Source organism: Onychostoma macrolepis, chromosome 15 (assembly GCF_012432095.1).
Source record: "Onychostoma macrolepis isolate SWU-2019 chromosome 15, ASM1243209v1, whole genome shotgun sequence".
NCBI lineage: Eukaryota > Metazoa > Chordata > Actinopteri > Cypriniformes > Cyprinidae > Onychostoma > Onychostoma macrolepis.
In genome coordinates, this window is record NC_081169.1 from 19,047,382 (window position 1) to 19,073,638 (window position 26,257).

General features: G+C 35.5%; 2 protein-coding genes across 5 annotated transcripts in view; one reads left to right on the forward strand and one right to left on the reverse strand.

Moving 5' to 3' along the window:
* Positions 1–905: 905 nt before the first annotated feature.
* On the reverse strand, positions 906–21,820 carry eml2 (EMAP like 2). Of its 4 annotated transcripts, none has more exons than XM_058799313.1 (22): positions 21,271–21,820; positions 17,201–17,371; positions 16,725–16,851; positions 15,913–16,017; positions 11,827–11,855; positions 10,914–11,043; positions 10,144–10,293; positions 9,343–9,412; positions 8,538–8,648; positions 8,256–8,351; positions 7,488–7,622; positions 6,544–6,643; positions 6,199–6,353; positions 5,779–5,904; positions 5,269–5,400; positions 4,709–4,776; positions 4,416–4,504; positions 2,261–2,358; positions 2,076–2,163; positions 1,893–1,988; positions 1,642–1,772; positions 906–1,551 (listed from the first exon to the last, which is right to left on the reverse strand). In XM_058799313.1, the coding sequence occupies exons 1-22, from the start codon at positions 21,338–21,340 to the stop codon at positions 1,426–1,428; spliced, it is 2,403 nt and encodes an 800-aa protein (XP_058655296.1). In that variant the 5' UTR covers positions 21,341–21,820; the 3' UTR covers positions 906–1,425. The 4 variants fall into 4 exon arrangements, with proteins under 4 accessions (XP_058655296.1, XP_058655295.1, XP_058655298.1 ...); XM_058799312.1 differs by having other exon boundaries at positions 17,186–17,371; XM_058799315.1 differs by lacking the exon at positions 21,271–21,820 and adding an exon at positions 18,803–19,596 and having other exon boundaries at positions 17,186–17,371.
* Positions 21,821–24,782: 2,962 nt separating this feature from the next.
* Positions 24,783–26,257, forward strand: part of gipr (gastric inhibitory polypeptide receptor) — a 42,916-nt gene continuing 41,441 nt past the window's right edge. Inside the window, exon 1 of the mRNA XM_058799319.1 lies at positions 24,783–25,082. The gene's annotated coding sequence lies outside the window, so the exon portion shown is untranslated. The remainder of the gene's footprint in view (positions 25,083–26,257) is intronic.

The window sequence follows — 26,257 nt, forward strand, 5'->3', positions numbered from 1 at the left end:
TTCCAAAGACACTTACAGTATGATTAGAGAGAGGGAAGAAAGAAATAGAAGGCCAGATGTTCTGCAATTTCATCATTTGCCACAGCAGAAAGCGATTCATGCCTCCAGGAACTAGGCCTAGGACAGTCTATTTATGTACCCACACACATACTTGGAACGAGGTGAAAGTACTAAGTACTTCATTTAACACCAAATAACTATGAACAAATAACTATTATTAGCCCCAAACAGGGCCAGATACACACACTGCAGAGTTTATGTTCTGGCCAGAATGTCAACACTTGAAACTGTAGATGATGCAGGTGGCTGTTTATGTTTAAAGGTTTTAGCCGATGACCTTTCTGACAGTCTCCATGTAAATGTTGGCTGTAAATACAGTTCATATTCCTAAATAAACCTCTACTAGGAGAATAGAATGTACTGAAGAAAACAGCAACAGAGCTTTACTCTATGTAAGCTACTATATATTTAGTATACATGATTACATTAAAAACTTAAATTAAATCATTTTGAATCTATTTATTTTGAAATTATATATATATATATATATATATATATATATATATATATATATATATATATATATATATATATACACATTACATATTTTAAAGTTAGATATTAAAAGTAAATTGAATATTTTAATTATATTGATACGAAATAATACAATTTAAATTTAATATTTAAATTATGAATTTTAAATGTATATTAATTTTAATCATTTAATTGCACACACACACATGCACACACATACGCGAATGTATGCACATGTACACACATTTCTCTATAGTAAAATTACAGTATTTAAATAATGGATTCTAAATTATTTAATTTGAATATTTAAGTCAGTATATTCCAATTATAGATAGAATATCTCAACCCTTTAAGGATTTCAAGGAAATTCATTGCTATATGAGAAACTTTATTAACAAATAAAAGGCAAAGCACAGCTTAAGTTCACCCCTAGATATGCATCAAAAGCCAAGTGCCACAACATTATGATGTACTTCCAGTATTAAAATACAACCTCCACTAAGTGACAGCATTATATATTTCTATAGGCTTCCGCAACACAAACAGCAGCTAAAACTCTTTAAATAGGCTTAAATAGTGTAGACAACATGCTTCTTCTCCTGCGCCAGAGCTCCTTCTGGTGGCGATTCAGCAAAGTGTACAATTCACTTTGGACTAGAGTTTGCCAATTAGCACTGATTTAAGCTCAGCCTCTACCCCTCAAACAATCACAGTAATTACATCTGGACCAGAGACAAAACTGACTAAGTACCAGCATGTAATGGAAAACCTAATAACATAGTACACAATATAGGCAAACAGCACAGCAGAGAAGGGAATTAGGCACAGCAGTGCTGCCCTCTAGTGGGCAGGAGTCTACAGTGAGGTTGCAGCTGGAAGGCTTAGAGGTGACTAAGCGAGCACCCATTGAAGAATGCTGGTGTCCTTCCCACCAGTAGAAATAAGATGACTGTCGTCATGGAGAAAGGCAACGTTGGTCACATGGCTGCTATGCCCACCATAGATATGGCTGGGAGCCTGTGGATGAAGTGAGAAAAAAAAAAAGTTTTATAAAGTACGATTTGGCTGAATGGTCAATATTGAAAATAAAATGCAAACAAATCTCACCCTTGGCTGGGAACAGGGGTTAGAGAACAAGTGCACTTTGCCAAAATCATCAGCTGAGGCAAGAAGGTTGTTGTCATGTGATCTGCATACAGCATTAATGTCTGTGCCATCAGCACCTTCTGGCCAGATTCCTTGAAAAAAAATTAACCCAGAACACATTATTTCAATACATCATAGCCATTTCCAGAAAAACAATTAAATGTATACCTAAGAAATTGCTTTTTTTTCATATTATGTATAAGGGGACTTACCAAACACACTGAAACCCAGCACACAGGTGGAAGTGGCCCAATCTAGATTGCGCACTGCATCAGCACTAGTTATATGCTTCCCACTGGATGCTTCCCCTTTTTAACAGAAAACATATAACCAGCCATTAATACAATGACATCTGAGCTCCATTCACTGACAAAGGAGGTGAAAAAACAACTCACAGAATAAGATCTCATAGTCGCCTGAGTTGGTTACAATAAACTGGCTGTCGGTAGACCAGTCGAGATGAGTGACAAAACTGGAGTGTCCCTATGGATGCAAGACAGTATTAAAGGAGTGCTAATGGTCTTTAATTAATTATAATGAATCAAAACATATTTGGGATTTATTTTCTTGCAAAACTCACAGTGCATTTGCCAACTCGGTTGTATTTCCTGCCATTCTCAGTAACAGAGTAGATGTAAACAAAGTTGTCATGGGAAGCTACGGCCAGGTACGCCCCATCTATGAGACAGAGAGGATGTGAGTGGCAATTTTGGACACATACACTATCAATCACACGTATGGGGTCATTTATTTATTTTTATATATATATATATATATATATATATATATATATATATATATATATATATATATATATATATATATATATATAAATATAAAACACATTGCCTTGCAAAAGCATTTTTTCACATTTTATGTTGCTGCCTTATGTTAAACTGCTTTAAATTACTTTTTTCCCCACATCAATCTACACTCCATACACCATATTGACAAAGCAAAAACAGAATTGTCCCAACTTTGTAAATTTGTTAAAAATAAAAAACTGAAATAAGTACATTGCATAAGTATTCATACCATTAACTAAAAATTTAGCTGAAGCACCTTTATAGCCTCAAGTCTTTTTTTGTTTGATGTGACAATCTTTGCACATCAGCATTTGGCAATTATCTGCCATTCTACACACCACCTCTTCACCTCTCAAGTTCTGTCAGGTTGGATGGGGGCAGATGCACATTTTCAGGTTTCTCCAGAAATATTTGATTGGGTTCAAGCCCAGGCTGTGGCTGGGCCACTCAAGGACATTCACAGAGTCGTCTATAAGCCACTCTTGCTGTGTGCTTAGGGTCATTGTCCTGTTGGAAGGTAAACCTTCTGCCCAGTCTGAGGTTCTGAATGCTCTGGACTGGGTTTTCATTAAGGCTATCTCAATATTTTGGTGCATTGAGCTTTTCTTCTACTCTGACGAGTCCCTCACTCCCTGCCGCTGAAAACCTGGCTGCTACCAGCACACTTTACTTTTGGGTTGGTACTCTGCAGGTGATGAACAATGCCTGGTTTCCTTCAAACATGATGCTTGGTATTAAAGGTGCTGTATGTAGGATTGACACCTAGCGGTTGAACTAGTTATTGCAGTCCAAATTCAAAACATTGGAGACTGTTTTTTTTCACCCGGCCCCTCCTCCTCAGACTTGACGCACATGCAGGTTGCCACGAGATGACATTAAATACGCTGTGTTTTCCGCCAACTGGCAACCCGGGATGCCGGAATACAATTGGGTAAACTGGCAGTGGGCCATTTCACAAACAAACACAGACATTCCGGGCCTGAATGCACATTTTCAAAGGAGAATAACTGACTGTAGTATTGTTTTTCAGATAAACAAGTATGTTAACTTAGCATGTTTCCTAAATATCTGCAAACATATTATGGTATTTTTATGCTTTAGTAGAGTCAAAATCCTACATAAAGCACCTTTAAGGTTCATCAGACCAGAGAATCTTGTTTCTCAGAGTCTGAGGGTCCTTTAGGTGCTTTTTTTGCCAATTCCAAGTGTGTTTTCATATGTCTTCACTGAGGAGAGGATTGAGTTTGGCCACACCACCATAAAGCCCACATTGGTGGAGTTTTGCAGTGATGTTTGTCCTTCTGTAGATTTCTCCTATCTCCACATATAATCATGGAGCTGATGTGTGGTTTGACATAAACCTGTTTCTGAGCTCTGCTCTATAGGCAGTTTTTTTTTTTACCTCAGGGCTCGGTCTTTGCTCTAATATGCATTTTCAGCTGTTAGATCTTTTATTAAGACGTGTGTGCATTTCCAAATCATACCCATTCAATTGAATTTGCCACAGGTTAACTTCACTCAAAGTGTAGTAACATCTACAAGCAATATAAATGCTCCTGAGCTAAATTTCAACTGTCCCAGATAAGGGTATGAATACTTGTAAATGATTCCATTGCATGTTTTTTATTTTTAATAAATTTGCAAAGATGTTAAAAACATCTTTTTTTTTGCTTTATTATGGTGTATAGATTGAAAAAAAAGTAATTTAAAGCAGTTTAACATAAGGCAGAAACATAAAATGTGAAAAAAAATGAATACTTTTGCAAGGCACATTATTATTAAGTATGTTTTAAATAAATGGAAAGTAACAGTAAAGATAGTAATGGCTGCTGAAACCTTAGTTTTACCATCACAGGAATAAATTATATTTTAAAATATTAGGAATAGCTGTGACTAATGGCTAAAAGCACAAAAGAACACTAAACACACCTGGTGAATATTTAACAACGGAGATGATTTCATTGCCATCTGTATGCATAGAGACAAGATCACGGGTGTCAGTGTCCAGCACCAACCACCTATAAGACAGAAGAAAGAGAGAAAAAAAAAAAAAAAAAAGTTTTCAATATTGAGGTATCAAATTAGTCAAATATTTTCATTAACTATATAAGGTAAAGAAATTAACAGTTTTAAAGTTGTAAATGTTTCTGATTTATTTTTTATGAAAATCGGCTGTTTGACATGCCAAGTCAAAACTTAAAAGTTCCCATGTGCAATCATACCTTCCTGTCATGGTGCCCACAGCAAGCACAGTGCCACTGGGATGAAATCCAACAGAACGTCCAGGGTCCTAGAATAAAATAAAAATACAATGTAAAAATATAAAAAAAATCTCTAGTATGTTTAACACAGTGCAACATTTTATAATACATAACATTATGAAACATTGTAAAATATATGCATTTAATTTTTTATATTTTAATATTAAACAATAAAAATGTAAAAAAGTAAATACAAATATAATAAAATATATTTCATGTTATATTACATTATAATATGCATTTAGTTTTTAATACAAATATTTAAAAAAAAAAAATAATAATTATTATATATATATATATATATATATATATATATATATATATATATATATATATATATATATATATATATATATATATATATATATATATATAAAAGAACATTTAAAAAAACGTCTAAAATGGTCATTTGTCCTCAAAGTGAACATACAGTATGCAAAATAAAACGTTCAAAGCAGATGGGATCGTTTTTGATGTTTACATATTACAGGAATGTATAAGTAAATACAGTTCATTCAAACCTCAATGGCCTTGCTCCACAGGGGCAGATGGGAAGAGGTGTCCCAGAGATAGACCTGCTTGTCTTGACCACATGTCACAAACTGCTCAGTACTGGGATGCACATCCAAGCCCCACAACTCATCAGTGTGACCCTTTCACAGAGAGAAAACATAGAGACCAGGGTAAGAATGGAGATTTTCATCTGAATAACTAGTCTCAGTCCAGGAGGCCATGTCCTGTACTAATTACTTCTGGACAGGTAAAATTGATTACTGTGGTATAACCTAGGTCAGAAAAACCACATCAGGCATGTAAACACACATAACTGGCTATGCTACATCTGGTCTCGTCCTGTTTAAGTGCACGCTTTTTGGACACTATAAGCTGCAATATGGTCCAGGGCATATGTTGTTTATAATCAAAGGTCTGGCTACAAAAGACTGAGGAAACTTGGGGATCTTGTTGACTTTTGGCATAGATATTAGGCCAAAAGGCATCTAAGCACTCTGTAATATCATCTGACAACATACCTGAACGATGGGAGTGAGGGACCCAGAGAAAGAGCCCCGGAGAACAGCATTTCGGGTTGTTCCCACAAACAGCTCGTCCTGTTTTCCTTCAGCTAGAGTGCGGACGGGCCCAAAGGCCTCGGGAACCTGATTACACAGAGAGAAATATATTAAGGAACATGTAATCTGTACATCTCAACTAAAACATGATTAGCACAAATTGTTCTGAATTAAGTGAATTCACTGCTGATGTAGCTGGATCTAATAAATAAGACAAATGAATGCCTAGATTACATTTCAGTACTAGAAATATGACAACATCAAAACAATAAGAGTCATATTGGAGAGTAAATGGCAATCATTAAAAATGAGTGTCTGGATTTCATTATGAATGTCAGTAAATCTTTCATTTGTTTTGTAAGAACAAGAGCACCACTTCACCTCAATTTCACTCTTTTTGCGGTAATCATGGTCCCACAGCAGCACCCTGCGGTCTTTTCCTCCACCTGACACCAGCGTTCCATCCTTCAGCACACACAGAGAGAAGATCCCACCCTCATGGGCTCCCGAAACCACCTGGCTGATCCGGTTTCCACCTTTAAATCAGAGTTCATCATCAAATCATAGGCTGCACTGAGAGAGTATCTCCAACAGCAGTCAAACAGATGGATGTACTGTTTTTCTGATTGCCAGTAGATAAAAGCATGGATTAAATGTAATTTATTTCTGAAAAATGTGTCATCTGCATAAGTATTTTGGCAGAAACAAAAACAATTATTTCCTGACCTTTTGCCCAGATGTAGATGTTTCCGCTAGAATCTCCAGTGATTGCATCTCCATTCTCAGCAAAAGCGACACAGAGTACATACTTGGGTTTTTCATGTTTCTGAAAGCACACCAAAAATAGGAATACATTTAATAAAATTATTATAAAAAATTTGTGCCATGGGGATTTAGAATGCAACTTAAATTTATTTAAAATCAAATAAAATATGCACTCAAGGGCATCATTCTATGCTGACTTTTTTATTAAAAGTTAAATTAAATTACACTAAAATAAAAAAAGAACTTCCAAAATAAAATAAAATAAGGGATTTATAATAAAATAAAAAAAGGATTTAAAATAAAATAAAGAGACATTTAGAATCTAGCTCTCAAATGAAAAATAAAATACAATATAATATTAAATAAAAAATAAAATAAAAAAGATAACCTATATGCTTAAGGTTAAAGAAGCTAAATTTAAGAAAATCTGGAGTCTTTTTTTATTATTTATTGAATGTAGGGATAATAATAATAATAATAATAATAATATTACAGAGTTTCAAAATGCTTGATTGGGTATTAAAATATATTTTAATGTGCATTATATTAACCCCTTACAACTGCGGTTGTTATTGTTTGCAATGGATTATTAAATCTAACTTCCAAAGTACAGACTGTATTAACCCTTATGTTGGTGTGTGCCATCACACTTTTTATGTAATATGAGCCCCTAGTGTGTGTTTGTTTGTTTCGTTTTCTTTTCTGTACATTGTAAGTGTTGTAACAGACACCATATGTACATGTCTTGTAAGTGTTTCAAGAAAAGTTAATAAAAATAATATAAAAAAAAAAAAAAAAAAAAAAAAGTAAAATAAAATAATTTCAGATACAGGCAATCAACTCAAAGATCACTCTGTGTTGTCTTTGTATTTTAGTCGGAATACAAGAAAATAAATGTTGCAAACCTCAAACAGTCCCTGGCGTTTTGTAAGAGTATTCCCTTCCATTGTCCAAAAGTTGATGTGGGACTTCCCACAGGTGAAAATAAGGTTGGCCTCCATGGGGTGGAAGACAGCACCCAGAACTGACTCATTGGAACACTGCAAAATCGTTGAGTGAATATTTTACACAAAATATGATGCTTTCTTCATTTGATGAAGTAGCAATTTTTTGACTACTTCCCAGTAAGCACATATACATCAAGACATCTGTGAAAATTGCACACTAATAAAACTATCATATTTGTGTGCAAACATGATCATTTTAGCATTTTAAACAAATTTAAATACTTTCTACCGGAAACAGCCTGAAATGTAATATTCCATTAAAAAAAAATGATTGATTTGATCCACTGAGAATTGAATGGATTGTGAAAAGTGGGTGTTGCATAATAGGATAGAGCCTGGCAGTTGGAATAGAAGGGGTTAAAAAAATAAGAGAGATTGGTGATGTTAAAGTAATATCATAGATAGTGCAAGTCATTACATTATAAGATTAAAAGAACAAACGTGACATCTTCCAGATGAAAATGCAGATGTCAAAAAAACGTCAGTGCAGGGTTTTAAACAATTTGATCTGTGAACACTCAGCTTTCTGTTATTGAAAGACAAATAACACAAGACACACTATGCCAGGAAACTGTTAGGTCTATTGCAGGTCTTGCTGCATTGTATTAATTTCTTCCCAGCTCACACACACACACACTCTTTATACAGCATGTTGCCTCGTCTCACCTTAACCTCTGCCAGTTGCTTTTCTTTCTGCCAGTCCCAAACAGACAAAATGTGGTCATTTGCATCGTCAACCGCACACAAATGAGCACCACCATTCTGTGAAGAGGAGAGGTATTATATCCATGTAAAATACCATTGTTCATTCAGCCATTTATCATTGTTCAAATATTCATTATCTTCTACACCCATTGTGCAGATTTCTCATATGCCGTATGGTATCAAGGCACATAGATTATTTATCTAGAACTTAAAAAAAAAAAAAGAATTTGTTAAAAACCTTACCGACTTTGAGAAGGCAACGCAGGTGACAGCTCGGTCAAACACACCTGCTCCGATCACATGAAGAGTGTTTAAACTGACAGAGTCCCACACACGGACATGAGGCTGCAAGGCCTGATGGGAAAATAAATATTGAGTTCTATGCATATGATTGGAGCATCTCTAAAACAGATTCAGGGAATAGTTATTATTATTCATCATTTACTCATATTTACAATATTTTACATGCACTACAGTTCAAAAGATTGGGACAGTAAGATTTATTTATTTTTTTTAATGTTTTGGTTGTTGCTCACCAAGGCAATAAAGATAAAGTAAAAACAGTAACATTGTGAAATATTATTACAATTTAAAATAACGGCTTTTATATATATATATATATATATATATATATTTATTTATTTCTGTGATGCAAAACTGAATTTTCAGCAGCTGAAAATTTCTAATTATTATCAATGTTTAAAACATCAATGTTTTGCTGCTTAATATTTTTTAAATACCATGAAGCTTTTTTTAAAGAATTGTTTAAAGAATAAAAACTTAAAAGGAACAGCATTTAATTGAAAGATAAATATTTTGTAACATTACACATTTCTGTACAGTCACTTTTGATCAATTTAACGCATCCTTGCTGATTAAAAGAAAATTCTTAAGGCTATAATTCTAACACACTTTGTAAAATGCTAAAACATTGATGTAAATAGTGATCATGAGCACAGTGGTTTTGTTTCTGAGCACACCGAGGACTGGTTCAAGCCGCAAGATCAACAAATCAATATACTGCTACAGAATGTAAATGTGAACTAACTTTGCCATCTTTGGATGTTCCGGCAACTTGTCCTGTTGCTATGGTGACCATGTCTGGATGGATGGCCAAACTGCAAAGAGAACATCGTCAGAATCAGTGCTTGTCAGAAAAGATTTCCCATCTCTCTCCCCCCTCTCACCAGGGAACAGTAAATGAATGCAGACTGATCCCAGAAAATGCTTTAAACAGGCTGCAACTGTTTTGCAAATCAGCAGGGATTCTGACAGTCACAGAGAGAGCATTCCAGTGTTATTTTAATTAGTGACAAAAGCTAATTAACTAAAATTTTACAACAAATAGCATGTTGATGCTGTAATATTCTCTGAACGGTTAATAGTACAAGCATTGCCTTGCAGCCAAACAGAAGAGGAAAAAAGCAGATGGCAGAAAAGATCTGGTTTGATTGCTGATGTATTTGAATATACTGCGGGATTCACTTATCTTGTAGATAAGAGTCTGTTAAGCGAAGCAAGATCTGGCCCTAAAAATGCAAATTGTCTCAGAAACTAGCAACACTTCCTGAGTACGTTGGCTCTTTTTGCTGAATGATAGTGCAAAATATTTGTTCATGAAGATGATAGCATAATGATAACATCTTAGGGACCTCTGAACAATGACCTAGTTTAAGAATAATCTGCATATGAAATCGGAAGTGCTTTTTTCCCCCCTGTATGATATCAGTGTTGGACTGATTTCGCTCCTGCAGTAGTTCAACCAGTGCTGTTAATATTCATTAACAGTACACTAAATGACCAAAAGCATGTGAAAACTCTCTTAAAAATCAATATCATGTATATTTACCACTTGACATCATCATTATGGCCCAGATAGTGTCTTTGTTGCTGCTCTTCTACATTGTAGAGCACCACTACGGAAGCATTGAAGTACACAATCTCTCCGGTCGGGAGCAGGTAGAGGTTGGAACGGCAGTCTCTTCCCCTATAGCCATAACTAATGGAGTGTGTTAAGAAACAAAATAACATTTCCATGGACTGCAGAAAATGACCAAATTTGTGTGCTATTAAATTGACACTATTTTGTGTCACGTGTCTGTGAAGTTTCAGCTCAAAATTCCCCACAGATCATTTATTATATCATTTTGAAAATGAGTGGAAGCAGAAACATGCTGTTTTGGTGCATGTCTCTTTAAATGCAGATGAGCTGCTGCTCCCTGACCCCTTTTGCAGAATAGGGCTGTGACTTTTCCACTCGAATCTCAGATACTCTGCTAAAAAACATCTGTTTGGTTTGGATTATTATGTCTATCTCGCTGAAATCATGCGCTTTAAATCATATTAGTTTAAACTTCTGATATACGTTTTTTTTTGAGCGCACACATCTGAAGCACTCGCACAGAAAGTGGCTGTCACATGGCATGTGAGTACTAAACTAAGTTCTTTCATGTCTTTTTGCACTTAAACTGTCAAATACAAGTTTATGATAAAAACACACAAGTTACAAAAAGTTTTCTAGGTTGGTAAATGCACCAGGGACCCGATTATAGCACTTAAATACAGAAAAAGTCAGATTTTCATGATATGTCACCTTTAAAAAAAACATCACAAGGATACACCCACTGAAGTTTTAGCTTGCGCTCTGGCAGCGCCACCTTGTGGTCAAGGCTGTAGCTTTCCCTCAGCTGGTCTGGAACATGCATGGTGATTGGACGTCCACGTATGAACATCCTCACGTAACCATCATCTGTTCAAGAGGAGCAAAACGTGAGTGGCCAGACAGAAACGAGCATTAATGTGCTGTAAAGTATTGTTAGGGATGATTTGTCAAATTATCCAGGTCCTACTGACAGAACTGTGTTCATTTAGATACCCATTACAACACGAGACTGACTGGAGGCATTATGGCCATCCAAAATGGTTTTTAGCTGTAATGCAGAGGATAATGCGATCCAGTCAGGCTAATTTATAAGGGTCATCTCCCATAACATAGGGCTCAGTGTCTCTAGTTAAACACAGATTAACAAATGTTACATACATACAGACATAAAAAAAAAAAAAAATGCATTTCCTCAAATGGAAAAGGAAACTGCAATTGAATAAACTAAACAATCATATGTTTATTGCAAAACTTACTGCCATGGTTAATATGTACAAGTGTTATTTTAATTTTATTTATATACTAGTATAGTATCTATTAATGTTTTGAATTAATGTTAATCAATGTTTTGAATATAATTTAAAGTGCTTTTTTAGTTTTAGTAAGTGTATTTCAACTTGAACTTTTTACATTAGTTAGTTGCAAAGGCAGCATTTCAGTTTAAAGTTTTTCATCTGATATTTATATAGCAGCATTTTATTAACAGCACTGGTATGCACTTGCTAGTGTATTAAGTAGTTGATCGTTTGTTCTTGGTGCTCTCATAAAGCACTAAAGGCAAAAGACCAAAAACCAAACATCTAATGATACTGAGCTCTGAGCTTGTTTTAATTAAATGGTATTATTTTAAAATAATAGACAAAAACTTACCAGCATTGAGGGTGCACTCTTTGGTTTTGCTGAAAGAACAAAGAGAGAGATGTCTGTCATTTATTCATTCCTTCAAAGACTACAAGCCAGACAAAAAGCCCCCATAAGTTGAACAAAAACTTTCTAAAAACCATTTCTGAAAAGTTTTGTTTGCTGTCTTTGATCTGTGCTTTGTGAGAGGATGACTAATTCATTGAGCTCATCCATTAATCCTGACCCAGCTTTTATGTGGACTCTCACAGAGCTCTGTGTAATGGAGAGAACACAGAGTTAAAGTGACAGGATCAGAGGGTTACCCAAAACTGCTTTCAACTTTAGTACAGACAGTTTCAGAGCCTGTTTACATGACTAAACAGATTTTGGGGAGGTTCCAGCACTGGAGGGGATTTTGCATTGAAAACAAACATCGACAAAACTGCTATACACGGGAGGCTTCAATTAAAAATAAAAAAAAGGAAAAAGAAAGAATGTTCTGTTTGTGACTGACTGTGCGTGCGTGCATTTTGTAACTGCCTTTCCTAACCACACAGTTTTCCACTTCCTGTTTGCTGATGCATGACTGTCATGATTGACAGCCTGTCTCAGGCAGCGAAACGCAATAAATTACACCCATCAATCCAGTACTATTTGCTGGAATAGTTTTCTAGGACTCAACTATCCACATGGGGATTAGAATTGACAGCCATCAGTGTCTCTGGCTGGACCTTTCTACAGGGCAATATGACATGTTATGTAAGGGGAAGACAGAAGGATCGTGGGTGCAGATGAATAGAAATGCTCCCACGATGATCTGTTTGTGTCCATGCGGTCCTGCAGAAACCATCCAAACACTTCATTAAAGAAAAGCTTGAACCAAAGCAGGCCACACCAAAGCAAGCCCCCTTTTTAATATTACTAAGCTGCTTTTCCTAGCGTTTTTATTGCACAATCTGTGTTATTTGCAGCATCTTGTATCAAATGAGTTGTCCATCTCTCTGTTAAATGGCATCCGTAACAAAAACATTGAGACTTTGCATTTTGTTCGTCATTTTTTCCATCTATATGTAGATGGCTAAATGTGAAGAACAGTTTTCATAAGTGTTACCACATTGAGTTCTGGAAACAAGAAGTTTAGGTAAATATTCAAATATTACACAAAACAGGTAAAACAAACAAACAAAAAAATTCTTAATGGTTTGATTCGAATTGTGCATGTGCCTTCACAATTTAAACCATGAATTATGTCACTTTTTACTCTCATTTGGACTTAGTGGGTGTTCATTTTGAACCATGTTTACAACCAACATCATGCTTATTGTAAAAAGAAATTTATTTCCATTTGTAAATGGAATTTTAGGAACATTTCAGGACTCCACACACCTGATTTAAGGTGATGACACACAAAATGGCAGCTGACCTGGCAACAAAGCCATTTCTCATTAGCACAAACTGGAAAAATCTATTTTACCAGTAATCACTCTAGGCCCTGTAGCAACCATAACGCAATATGATGCTGTAAGCATGTGCCATTAATGTGCTTGACCTCAAAGAAGCCTTATACTAATGCACAGACTATGCACACACCCATCCATACCACACTCAGCATTGATGACGTGTTCCAATTTGACATTTCATGTCTTTTATACATTAAAAACACTGCACAAGATATGCACGCAAAGTATCTCTATGGATTATATTGAATTACTAAATTCCCTGGACATGATGTCCTTAAAACCATTTTCTTTCCCGCAGTAAAGCACTCACTCTAATTTGCCTTTAAAGCTGTGTGTGTGTGGCAGTGGGTGGGTTCCATGTTTAATACATGCAACCTAGCAGCAAAAACGATCAATATCTGTCTCAAATTGCACTAAAGCAATTAGTAAACCCATGCATTATATGTAACACATCTTCAACTTGAATGGAAGTTGAATGGATAGCTTTCATGTTCATGATAATCAAAGCCAGATGGAAAACATGCACATTTTTGTTAAGTGACTCACAAATTGTTGCACAAAATATACAAAAGTGAAGCCTTGCAACAGCAAAGTAAAATCCATATGCAAAATGCTGTTCGATTCTAGACATCTGTGCTTTTAAAGTCTATTGTTCCCATTTGGGAAGTTAAAACACAAACTCAGCCCAGGTGTGCTCGCTTTGTTTATCGACAGAATATTCCTGTTTGCCTACCTATGTTTGCTTTGTTGTGAAGCTGAAAGCAATTCCATTATCAGCCTCACCCTAAAACTACCAAAAGTTTTCCTTTTGGAGACCTGAAAGCGCTCAACAAGAACTTCAGCTTTACCTGGTTGACCTCTTCATGTTGTTTGTCCTGTTATTCCGTTTAAGTGCTAGCTGGAATTTGCAGAAGCGTCAGGCAAAAGACTGAGTTCCTTGTTTGAGTTAACTTCAGCTCTGCAGGAACATGGACCTCGCTAACCAATGGCAGGACACTTCCTCAGTGTGCATGACAGCCCCTTTCTGGCTGACCACACCCCCTGTGCTTCAATGCAGTAATATGAAGCACTTTGTGGTCAAGAGACTGTTTCAGTGGTGAGTGTGTCAACCAAGTGACGGTGCACGGTTGCCATGCACCATACAAAGTTTAATCTCAAACAATCATCACGCCATAAATAAAACACCATAACGTGTCTAATCTGCCATACAAACATCCTGCAGGTGCATGGTGGGAAATTTGTTGGAACTGATACTTAACCCTTAAGTAGACTGAAGCTTTCCTTAAGTAGTACTTTGGCTTACAACAAAGGCTTATTGGAATTTTTTTCTACTCAAATGGAATTTTACATAATTCCTTTCAAACATGAAAATATATTTAAAAATATTGAAATTAATTTAACACTATATTAAGTGGTAACATGGTTAATGGATTTCTGTTTATGAAAATGTAATGAGAATTTTCCAGTGGTTGCTATACAGCTCTGATAGGATCTCAGTCAATAACACTTCTATTGACAGATGTATAACCTGAACATCAGTGTTTACCCTCCTTCCTGGAAATCCATGTATACACACCATAAATTATTTATCACTATTTGATCAAATTCTTCCTAAGCTTTCGTGCTGTATGCACAAGTGCACTTATTAGCTGAAATATCTTTCCTACTAAGAAACACTGAAAAGTTTGGGGTTGATATGATTTTATTTGATTGTTAATGCTTTTGAGTCTTAAATGCTGACCATGGCTGAATTTATTTGATTAAAAAAACGTAAAAAGCAATATTATTAAATATTTTCACAATTTAAAAGAACTGTTTTCTATTTAATATATTTAAAAATGTAATTTATTTCTGTGATTGCAAAGATGAATTATCAGCAGCCATTTCTCCAGTCTTCAGTGTCACATGATCCTTCATAAATCATTCTAATATACTGATTTGCTGCTCAAAAAATAAATAAATAAATAAATAAATAAATCTTTATATTATCAATGTTGAAAATGTTGCTGCTTAATATTTTTGTGGAAACATGATGCATTTTTTTAAGGATGAATTGATGAATAGAAAAATTTAATACTGAGATATTTGAAATAGAAATATTTTGTAATATTAGACATGTCTTTACTGTCACTTTTGAGCAATTTAATGTATCCTTGCTGAATAAAAGTTTTTTTTAACCGACTCCATACTTTTGACCAGTATTGTAACAGTAAAACATGCCCAGAGCTATGTTTGAACCAGAACACACAATGGTAACCTAACAATTGCTGAATGTTTTCAAATTCTGAGTAAGGTGCTCCCTGACATTTTGTATACTCCACATGTATTTCATAACATTTCAAATCAGCAGTAAAATGATCAAATATCATACATGGTGCTGATTTAGCTCAAATCATGGTATAAAATGGTATTTTATAAACAGTTTTCTATGGATGGTCCACCGCTTCCCCCCTACACTGTCTCTGGAGTCTTGCTGACCACAGGTCTGGATCTGTCATCTAATTAGACACTGAGGTAGCATCTATTTTTAGCTCTTTTGATGTCTTGTACTAGCCTTAAGGTTCGGAGGGAAGGAGAGGAACTGAACTTTCATCACTGTGGATAAAAATCTTATTGTGTTTAATGCACTTTATTTAGATTTAGAAAAAGGTACCTGTCTCTCTTTCCACATGTTGAGCTGCTGGATGAGGTGGTTCTGCTGCGGGAGTCTGCCATCTCCTTCTTCACTGTGGACAGGCGTTCTGTGGACATGCTCTTCCTGACACACAGAGACAAGAGCGTGAGGTGGAGAAGAATGAGTGAAGCACAATGCAGAGGGCAGGAAAGAAAGACATCAAAGAAAACAACAAAACTGCATGACTGTTTTCCACATTGAAAATAATAAGAAATGTTTCTTGAACATCAAATCAGGACATCAGAATGATTTCTGAAGGATCATGTGACACTGAAGACTAGAGTGGTTGTTGAAAATTCAGCTTTGCCTTCACAGGAATAAATTACATTTTAAAATATATTCAAATGCAAAGCTTTTATTTAAAATTGTAATACTTTTTCACAATATTTCATAATAATTTTATACTATTTCACCAAGTAGTATTGCAGTATATACTGATATTGTAGTAAATATGGAGTATGATGGTATGCTATTTAAGACAACAGACATCACATTACAAATGATTAATATTAATTATGAATTATTATATTAACTCCATACATGCATAAGAAACCAGCTCTCTTCTGCAAAAGTATACAGATACTTCATTATATGTAGCGATCCTGTAAACGAAAAGGTCCAAGTACTTTTTTCTTTTACTCAATATCACCACCTTGAGGTAGAGAAGTAATACTGCACTAATATTGTTGGTATGGAAAAAATATATGTGATACCAACATGTCTTCTAATAAATTGGCTTTTGAAAAATAATGAGCAATAAAAATGATATATGTCTTGCTTATAACTCCCACCTTTTGATAGACATCAGCACCTCCTTTTTCGGAGAGGAGGGAGAGGAAGGATAGCCACTCAAGCGTTTTGTTTGCACATAGCCATTTGTCAGAGGCTTGGATGGCAGAGCTTGCAATATCTGCCGAACTAAATCAGGAAGGAAAAAACAGAGGAACACAAGTGAGATCACATGCAAATTATCTTCACCTCCCACATGGAAACTTTTTATGTAACCACTATATTATGCATTTAAAATACATCCCTGTAGCTCTTAGGGTTGAATTATCTTAATAGTTAAGAACCTAGGATGCTAACACAAAGGTTACATCTTATAGTTTTCAATCAGTAATGCACCCCTGGGCAAGGTTACCATCAGAATATTACAAGTTGCTTTAGATGAAAAACGTATCTTCCATTTGGCAGTTTTCTAGGCTCTAAAGATGTAATGACAATAAGCAGAGGGTCATGATGAAGCAATGACCTTTAGTAGGTCCACCTTTCTTGCTGCTGGTCTGTGTGATCTCCTCACAGCAGCCCAGCCTTCTCAAAGCATCCGCCAGCGCCGCCTTCAGCAGCTGAATCTCATCCTCCTGCAGCTGCACCCTCTGCTCCAGGTGAGAGAGACGGTCATCCGTCTCCATCCCACTCCCAGCTGACACATTATCATCTGAAAGAGACAGCCAGATAGTTAGAAAATTGAATTTGTAGTTTACTCAAATCTGTACAACTTTCTTTCTTCTCTGGAATAAAAAAAAATATATTCTTGTGCTCCAAAGACAAAAGTCATACAGGTTTGGAATGACACGAGGGTGAGTAAATGATGACTATCCCCTAAAGGCCCCCCATAGTCCAACACGATATTTAAAGGCCACTCAAAATAAGGTATATAAGGTATGATATTATGATGTTTCCTTTGGTACCTCTGTTATTATGACAAAGCTGCTTGTTTTCAAACTTTTTTTTATCAGAAACTTGAATCTTTGATATATTTATTACCTACAATTAATTTTGTGATTCCAGCTATTGTAAAAACTGTATGTTTTAAATAAATAAATAAGTAAATAACAAGCAATAGTTATTAGGAGTGGGGTAAAAAGAAAAAAGAAAAAAAAATCTGTTTACATCTTGTTTTTAGCATTTTTAGTTAAGTTAGAATATTTACAATATTATTATTACACTTAATATATGTAAATTTTTATTAAAAATAATATATTACATTAAATCATCCTCCTGTCCCTTGAAAGTTTGCTGGGGCCCCCTAGTGGGCCTTGGCCCCCTGGTTGAGAAATACTACTTTAAGGTTTTTTTGATTTAATACAATTTGGATAGAGACTGCGGAAAGAATTTGGTCCATTTTAGAATTTGGAATTAAGTCCATTTTAATTGACAATATTTCAACATTTAAGTCATTAACTCTGCTAGGACACCTGTCACTTCATACATCCACTATAACAACACTGGGATCTAGTTGGTTGTAAGTAACTGAAAAAAATGGTAGTTCAAAGAAAACCTTGTTTGCACGAATAAAATTTGGGCATTTTTAAGTGTCAAAACATCTGTGATTAAATACATTCATCCATCAAAATTTGTTCTTACCACAAAAAATCCATTAAAATCACTTGAAAACAAAAACTGAAAGCCGGAGCGAACAATTGAGAAAGTTTCAAATGCTAACAATGCTGATTCACTGTGGAAGCCATCAAATGTGTTTCATTTAAATATACAACTTATATACACAATAAACAAAACTCCTCAATATTTCACATAAAACAGTGGCTCCTTGTCTCTGTTTCAATCTCAAGGGCAATGCAACGGGCTCCACGCTAAGTGTGCATATATAATAAACCTCTTTTAGTGCCTGCAACGCTAACACATGGAGATCACAGCTGTAAAGCAGCATCAGCAGGTGGTGAGCACGTCAACTGCAATAATAAAAGTGAGAGAAAAAATTGGAGGCAAAAGTGGAAGGTGAGAAGAAAGCAGGATAAAGCTGAATAGTGATGCTGGAAGACAAAAGCAGTCTGGAGGAAACCGGATGCTCAGTAACCGAGCGTGTTGAAATATTCATCATCCCGGTCTGCTTGTACTCCCCTCCTACCTGCCATTCCAGTCAGTACTATGTCCGCCTGTCAGTCACCCGCTCGGACAGCCTGATCCTCTGCAGCTCTCTAGGGGGTTCCTAAAGGTGCCAAACGCCTCCCTGGCCAAGGTTTCTTTCTCCCACCTTCCCCTTGGCTTGCTGGATGGCTGATCCCGTGTCTGGACCTCCCTTCCTCACCCTCCCCCACCCCTTTACCACTCAGTGCTGTGTGTAAAGAGGAGAAGGGTGATGTTTGTAACAGGACGCTGATTCCCGTCTCCTATGCGGTAGAAAACTGCTGGTGGTGCTGTTGGCAAAGAGAGAGAGCTTTGGCTCGACTCCAGACCTGTCTGATGCATCGGCCAGGCACTACCAGGAAGTGCACTGACCAGCCTCTCCACCAATGGGACGCTGAAGTGTGTACATGCATTTGACAATTTATGTCTTGTTGTTTTATACCCCTAGGGCGCATGCTCATTTTCTTAATCAATACAATTCACATTAGGGATTTTTACTGTACAAATTGAATTTCTAAAATCATAGCCTGACCTCAGATATGCAGACCCAGTGTTTAATATCAGTCGAAACCATCCAACTGTACAACATAGACAGACACTCTCTCTGACCCAGGCTCATCTATACCGTCTACCCATCCATCTGTCGTCCAGCCAAACCATCTGTCGCAGAAATTGACCTACTGGAAAACCCAAACAATGACCACTATGTACACTGATACCTATCCTTGAGAGAACCTGTAATTCACAAGAACGAAGATGAAATAGTCGTTTCTAAGTGACAACATCAACAAGCTGTGCACAATGGGTGTTAGCATGAGGATGCCATAGCAATAATATTGAATTTGCTAAAAAGACCTTCAGTGATTGATTGTATGATATTAAATTCTAAATTTTCTTCAAGCATTTTAACAGTCATATATATATATATATATATATATATATATAGTTTTATGTGTTTGTTAAATATTTTCTTATATATTTGCACCAGCTGTATATATACTGTATAAATAAAGATACATATTTATAACATATTTGAAGATATTGAAATGTATTTTATATCAGTGGTTCTCAAATAATGGACCACAACCCAAAAATGAGTTACAAGTCTGTTCTACAACAATAAAATGCAACGAACCATATAATCAATAAACTAGGATAGCAAAGTCAATAGGCTTATTGTTGCTAAACGGGAAGAGAAACATCTTATCTTATCCATTTCTTTTGATGTTGAGCTCAAAGGCCATGTGTCCAACCAGACTTTTTGATATTTTGATCCACATTCATCAGCTGGTAGACTGGCTAATACTAATGCAATATTCAGAACAATGTTTTAGACAGGTAAATCACATTTCTGATGTTGTTTACAGTAAGCATTTACAAAATTGTCAGACATGATGCATATCGTTTTGCCTATGCAATAAATAAATAAATATTTTTTCTTCTTCTCTGCATTTCTCCTCTTCTTGAGCTTGCTTCCTAATCTAGGTGTTTAATAAAACTGCCATTGTATATAATGAATATTGTTTGCTCTTTGAGAAATTACTTTTGCTTTGGATAAAAGTGTAAGATAAATGCATGAATGTAAATGTAATGCTTTCATGATAAAACTTTTATCATAATCAAATTTGGTGCTCTGCTAGTTCACAACTTGACAGGGTAAAATCTGGCTCCTATTGTGAAGCTATCTGAGAACAACTGCTTTGTAATTAAAAATCTTTTGGTTAATGTTTGTTAATGATTAAATCTTACTGCAATTCTATTTCAAATGCATTAATAGTCAATATAATGCTGACGACAGACAAGATGTTTACTACCGAGCTTTATCACTACAGATACACTGTAACCCAGGTAAATCCATCTTAATAGGTGCATAATGTTATACTCTAGATTACTGGGTCACAATAAATAAGTAACTCAGTACATTCTTTCCACCAAAACATTAAGCATAGCTCAAATCAAATAACAAAGGCCCAGAGAAACAAACTGAATCAGGATAGGAGGCTCAAAGCGTATCACCAGATGAGGAAAAAATTAATGAAAAATGTAAACACACGAGAAATCATGAAGCTCCGACTGAAATTCTGTAATATATAACACGAACCTTAATTTCTGAGTAACGTTAGATGTTCATTCTTGTAGCCTGACACTGATCCAACCGCACGTATGCGATAAGAAAAAGCCTTGGGGGAAAATAAAATTTGCATGTAGGCTATATAAAACTGATCATAAATTAAACAAATATATTAATCACTGACAACACCGAGACAGTATCTTTTGTTGTGCCCTCGCAGGCAGTGACGCACCGACACGTCAATAACATTACATTGCTCAAATGTTAATGTAAAAACGGATTAATATCAATGACAAAATTCGCTTACGTTATCGACCTGCATAATGAAAACAAACCATCTCGTGAGGCTCTCTAGCGCATTCATTATGAATGGCCAGTCAAGTCGCTGCCAAACTTACCGTTGCAATACCGAAGCAGAAGCGTGTTCGTGTCATACAGGTTCCCACATGAAGCTACTCGCTCCGACATGTCCTTCTTCTGACCAATTCCTTTATTATTTCTTTTAAAACACCGTTCCTCAAATCCACCTGCCTACTTTCCTGACATACGAGTGAACCTTCACTACCTTTCCACCGAACAACCGACGACAACCTGTGCTGCCTGCGTTTCTATAGCAACAGCCTCACCGCTGATCTGCTACCCAGAGGGAACAAGAGAGCATGTTTACTCTTGGAGTCCCATAATATGCAGTCACCACTTTCATGAGCATGATGTGAATATATTTAGATAGGTTAGTCAAATTAGCAAGGCCTGAGGGCAAAGGCTACAAAGATATCTGACTATTGTGCACAGGTATGAAATAGATGAATAGATCATTATTGTCGCGTTTAGCCGGAATAGAGATATTTATCTTGGGAATTTACTTGCTAATAAATGGTGGTGGTGTCATAAAGTGCCATGTCCTTGACAGTCAAACAACTGTTTTTCTACTTTCTAACAGCAGATGGCGGTGTACGTATGATTTAAACATAGGCTCCAAATGTTTTTGTTTTCGTTTAAAGCACCAACTATTATCTAAAAAAATAATAATAACAAAAATAAATATTTAAAATAACGTATATTTTGTTTTCTAATGAGTCTCTTACAAGGTGGTGATGATAAAAATTAGATACCAGGAAAACATATTTTCAATTATTAGGGGAACGCAAAACATTTGCAAGAAAATTAAAAAGCATTATTATATATGTTTTCTCATATTGATAAATATTATTCTCCAAATCCTTTCAGGCCCCCAGATTTTGGACTGCCTGCCCTGCAGTAACACCAGTAAAATCTCATCGATAAATCATTGTCTGACTAATATTACCATATGTCGACTTGTCTTGAACCCTGCCCTCAAAAAAGTTAAGCAAACATCTCGCGTATTCTATCCAGAGTTTATGTCGAGTGTTTAGATTCAGAACTAGCACGAATGAACCACTCTATTGATTCTGATCAATTTTACGAAATGTGTTCTGCGTGGTAGCTTGTCTACATCCGAGAACTTAAAAATGCTGTCTTCGGAGCCAGGACACATTCCAAGGTAGGAAGGCATCAAGGCACGTCCGAATCCAAAATTAGCTTCACTTCCTGTCTCATGAGATACCTTCATCTGGTCGATTTTTGAAGGCAGCATAGATGTATCCTTATTCCTTAGCTGCCTTTGATATCCCACAATCCTGTGCGTTCCATTCCGTGACGGTTGAGCTAAAAAATAAAGATAGCGTCTTTGCGTTGGTTGTCAGTTTGTGTGTAAATATATATTTCTGATTAACTTTTTGCACTTTTGATGTTATTTCTATTACAGTAATTAAATATTCGTTTAGGGTGAAGTCAGTTAAAATGGGCTATCAGGTAAAATGGGCCAAATAAGGTTGTAGCGTCATATCTCTTTAAATTGTTACACACAATCACAATGACTGATCTTGCATTGTTGCTTCAACACTTGTTGACACACTTTTACACAGAAATTGACCATATGCACGGAGCGCAATTTAGAGCTTCCGGATAAAGATAAGCCAGCTCGTAATCTTCCGGTGAAGCTCATTTTATATGTGCTATATATAGGTAGAGACTCTCACAGAAACATCTCCTGCCTCATTCTTACCAGAAACTGAGAAACAAAATAATTGCAACATTGTAAATAATGATTGTGGAATTAACATACAGTTTCATGTTATTAAAGAACATATAATTTTATATGCAGAGTCCAGGAAAGTACCCACGTCAGTATAACTGTGCATTTAAATGCTGACAAATAAACACTATCATAGGCAGTTAGATTAATCTCTTAAACGACGTAATGGTGTTCTCGATTAATCAATATCTTACCTTCAAAGCCATGAACACATTTTTAAAATCTTATAAAATTTTAAGCCATTTATGGTTTCTCATTTCTGTGTGGTAAAATTCCCATTATTAAAGGTTCAGCTTTCATTCATGAAGATGACATGAAGAAATATGCTAAAAACGTGTCTCGGCGAAAAATAGATTTTTTAAGATGAAAATGAAATTACCTTTATAACCAAGAGATGACAATATAGAGGATCACTCATTGGCTGCAGCTGCCATTTCAACTTAGTTTTTCACGTCTTTTGATTTATTATAAAATAAATATTATAACAAATTTAGTACTTTGTCGCACTGAAGTATAAAGTAGGCTATAGCAAGTGCAGGAAGTCACAAATTCACAGTCAAATACAAATTAAATAAGTTGGTATAACAAATAAATAATGCATTCAGTATTTTGAAATGTTTAGATTTAATTTAAATAACTAGGCTACATCGTTTAAGTTTTATCTAACACAGACCTGTAGTTTTGTTAGTCTGAATTTAGTCTGAATCACTTAATGCACAGCTTTATTTTGACATCGGCTCGTCAGGTGATTCATTCCGTAGCCGCTGTCAAACATAACAATGACTGGCAGCATGATTTAACGGATTCCCTCGCGTAAGTTTAACATTCGCATTTTGTCATTCCTGAAACGGAATATGTAGAAGTTTGGTCATCTTAGACAAACAAAACTTTTCTCCTAAATGTGAATGGATTATGTAGAGAAACCGAGTAAAGGACGCTCTTCTTACTGCACAGTACACTTGACCGGAAATGACTGAGCTGGCTTATCTACAACCAGGAAGTTACCATGCATAAGGTCAATTGAGGGTGAAAATAGGTTTATAGGCCTAGATATGTATCCATACAAAATCTTAAAATATATATAAAATATATATAAATAATATCTGCAACGACTGCCTTTGAAGGGAATGCAGCAGAAGATCTAACTGGCCTTACTAGGTGCAATGTAAAGACCGACAGTAGGTTATACAGGAAATGTTAAAGTGTTTTTGTGTTTTGTTTTTTTGTCAAAGATGTCCTAATCTTTAACAAAACGTTTGACAAGAATACAAACATACATGCACACAAAAGACACTAATGCACAGAAACACACACCTATAGTAACACAATCAGTTTATTTTTAATTGCATTGTTTAATTAAATATTCCTTCAGCTTTCTATTTAATGAAATACATTTATGGTGTTGTTGGTATGGCACACTAAAGACAATAGTGTCAATTTACTGTTAAAAAATAAAATGATTTCAGCTGAAATTACCTGGCCCATTTTACCTGAATGTTGTGCCGTGGCTCAAGAAGGTACCTGCTGATACTCTAACTCTTATCATTTTAAAACAATTATACTTTTTTCACATTTAAAAAATATTTATATATTTAAGAGACACGTGCTAATTTATAAAAATATCATTAGATCTCATGCATAGCTTATCTGATGGTATTATAAGTCATTTACCAAAACGTGGCCCATTTTAGCTGACTTCACCCTAGTTATCACCAAAACTCGTTCTACTTTGTTGTAGATCATTAAACCGTTACGCTGCTTCAGAAGCCTGTCCGAAATCAGTTTCGTGAGGTGCCTTCATGCAAAAACGCTGCCTGCCTGCAAAGTCGTTTCCTCATGAGGCAGCAAGTCAGCTGCCTAAGTTTTCGGGTGCAGCCCTAGAATCGGATCGCGATTCAGTTTGACACGGCATCGTTTGAAACAAAAATACAAACTTTAAAATACAAAACAAATTGACCGCTTAATGCAATTTGAACACCCACCACAATCCACTGAAATCAAACCTGCAATACTATCGTTTGCTGCCAGCGAATAATGAAAAGCCTTTAAGCTGAACACGTGGAGGTGCTGTGAACGACTCCCTTCCTACTTCAGGTATGCTCAAAACACGTAAATATCAAGCACGTAATACAAAATAAGGGTGAACCTTTTTACTTGAGTCAGTGCACCAGTGGACTACAAACGCCCCAGGTAGGCCTATGGGTGATTCTATAATTGCGGGTACATTTGGTGTCCGAAGTCATTATTTTTTCAGCTCTTTTTCAAATGGTTATATTTTTTATTATTTTAATAATTTGTTACTCATTGTTATGAATTACAAGATGTTACAGTCCATAACAATATAATAATTTATTAAAAAAGTGTCTTAAATAGCTGAAAATTATGGAAGCCCGTTTCCGCCACTGAATAAAAAAATAAAAAAGGTTATTGCGACTTTTTATCTCAGAATTCTGACTTCTTTTCTCAGAATTGTGACTACTTTTCTCAGAATTCTGAGATATAAACTCGCAATTCTGACTTTTTTTCTCAGAATTCTGAGATATAAAGTCGCAATTCTGAGATATAAAGTCGCAATTCTGAGATATAAACTCGCAATTCTGACTTTTTTTCTCAGAATTCTGAGATATAAAGTCGCAATTCTGAGATATAAAGTCGCAATTCTGAGATATAAACTCGCAATTCTGAGATATAAAGTCGCAATTCTGAGATATAAACTCGCAATTCTGAGATATAAACTCGCAATTCTGACTTTTTTCTCAGAATTCTGAGATATAAACTCGCAATTCTGAGATATAAACTCGCATAATTCTGACTTTTTTCTCAGAATTCTGAGATATAAACTCGCAATTCTGAGATATAAACTCGCAATTCTGAGATATAAACTCGCAATTCTGAGATATAAACTCGCAATTCTGACTTTTTTTCTCAGAATTCTGAGATATAAAGTCGCAATTCTGAGATATAAACTCGCAATTCTGACTTTTTTTCTCAGAATTCTGAGATATAAACCGCAATTCTGAGATATAAACTCGCAATTCTGAGATATAAACTCGCATAATTCTGACTTTTTTCTCAGAATTCTGAGATATAAAGTCGCAATTCTGAGATATAAAGTCGCAATTCTGAGATATAAACTCGCAATTCTGACTTTTTTCTCAGAATTCTGAGATATAGTCGCAATTCTGAGATATAAACTGCATAATTCTGAGATATAAACTCGCAATTCTGACTTTTTTCTCAGAATTCTGAGATATAGTCGCAATTCTGAG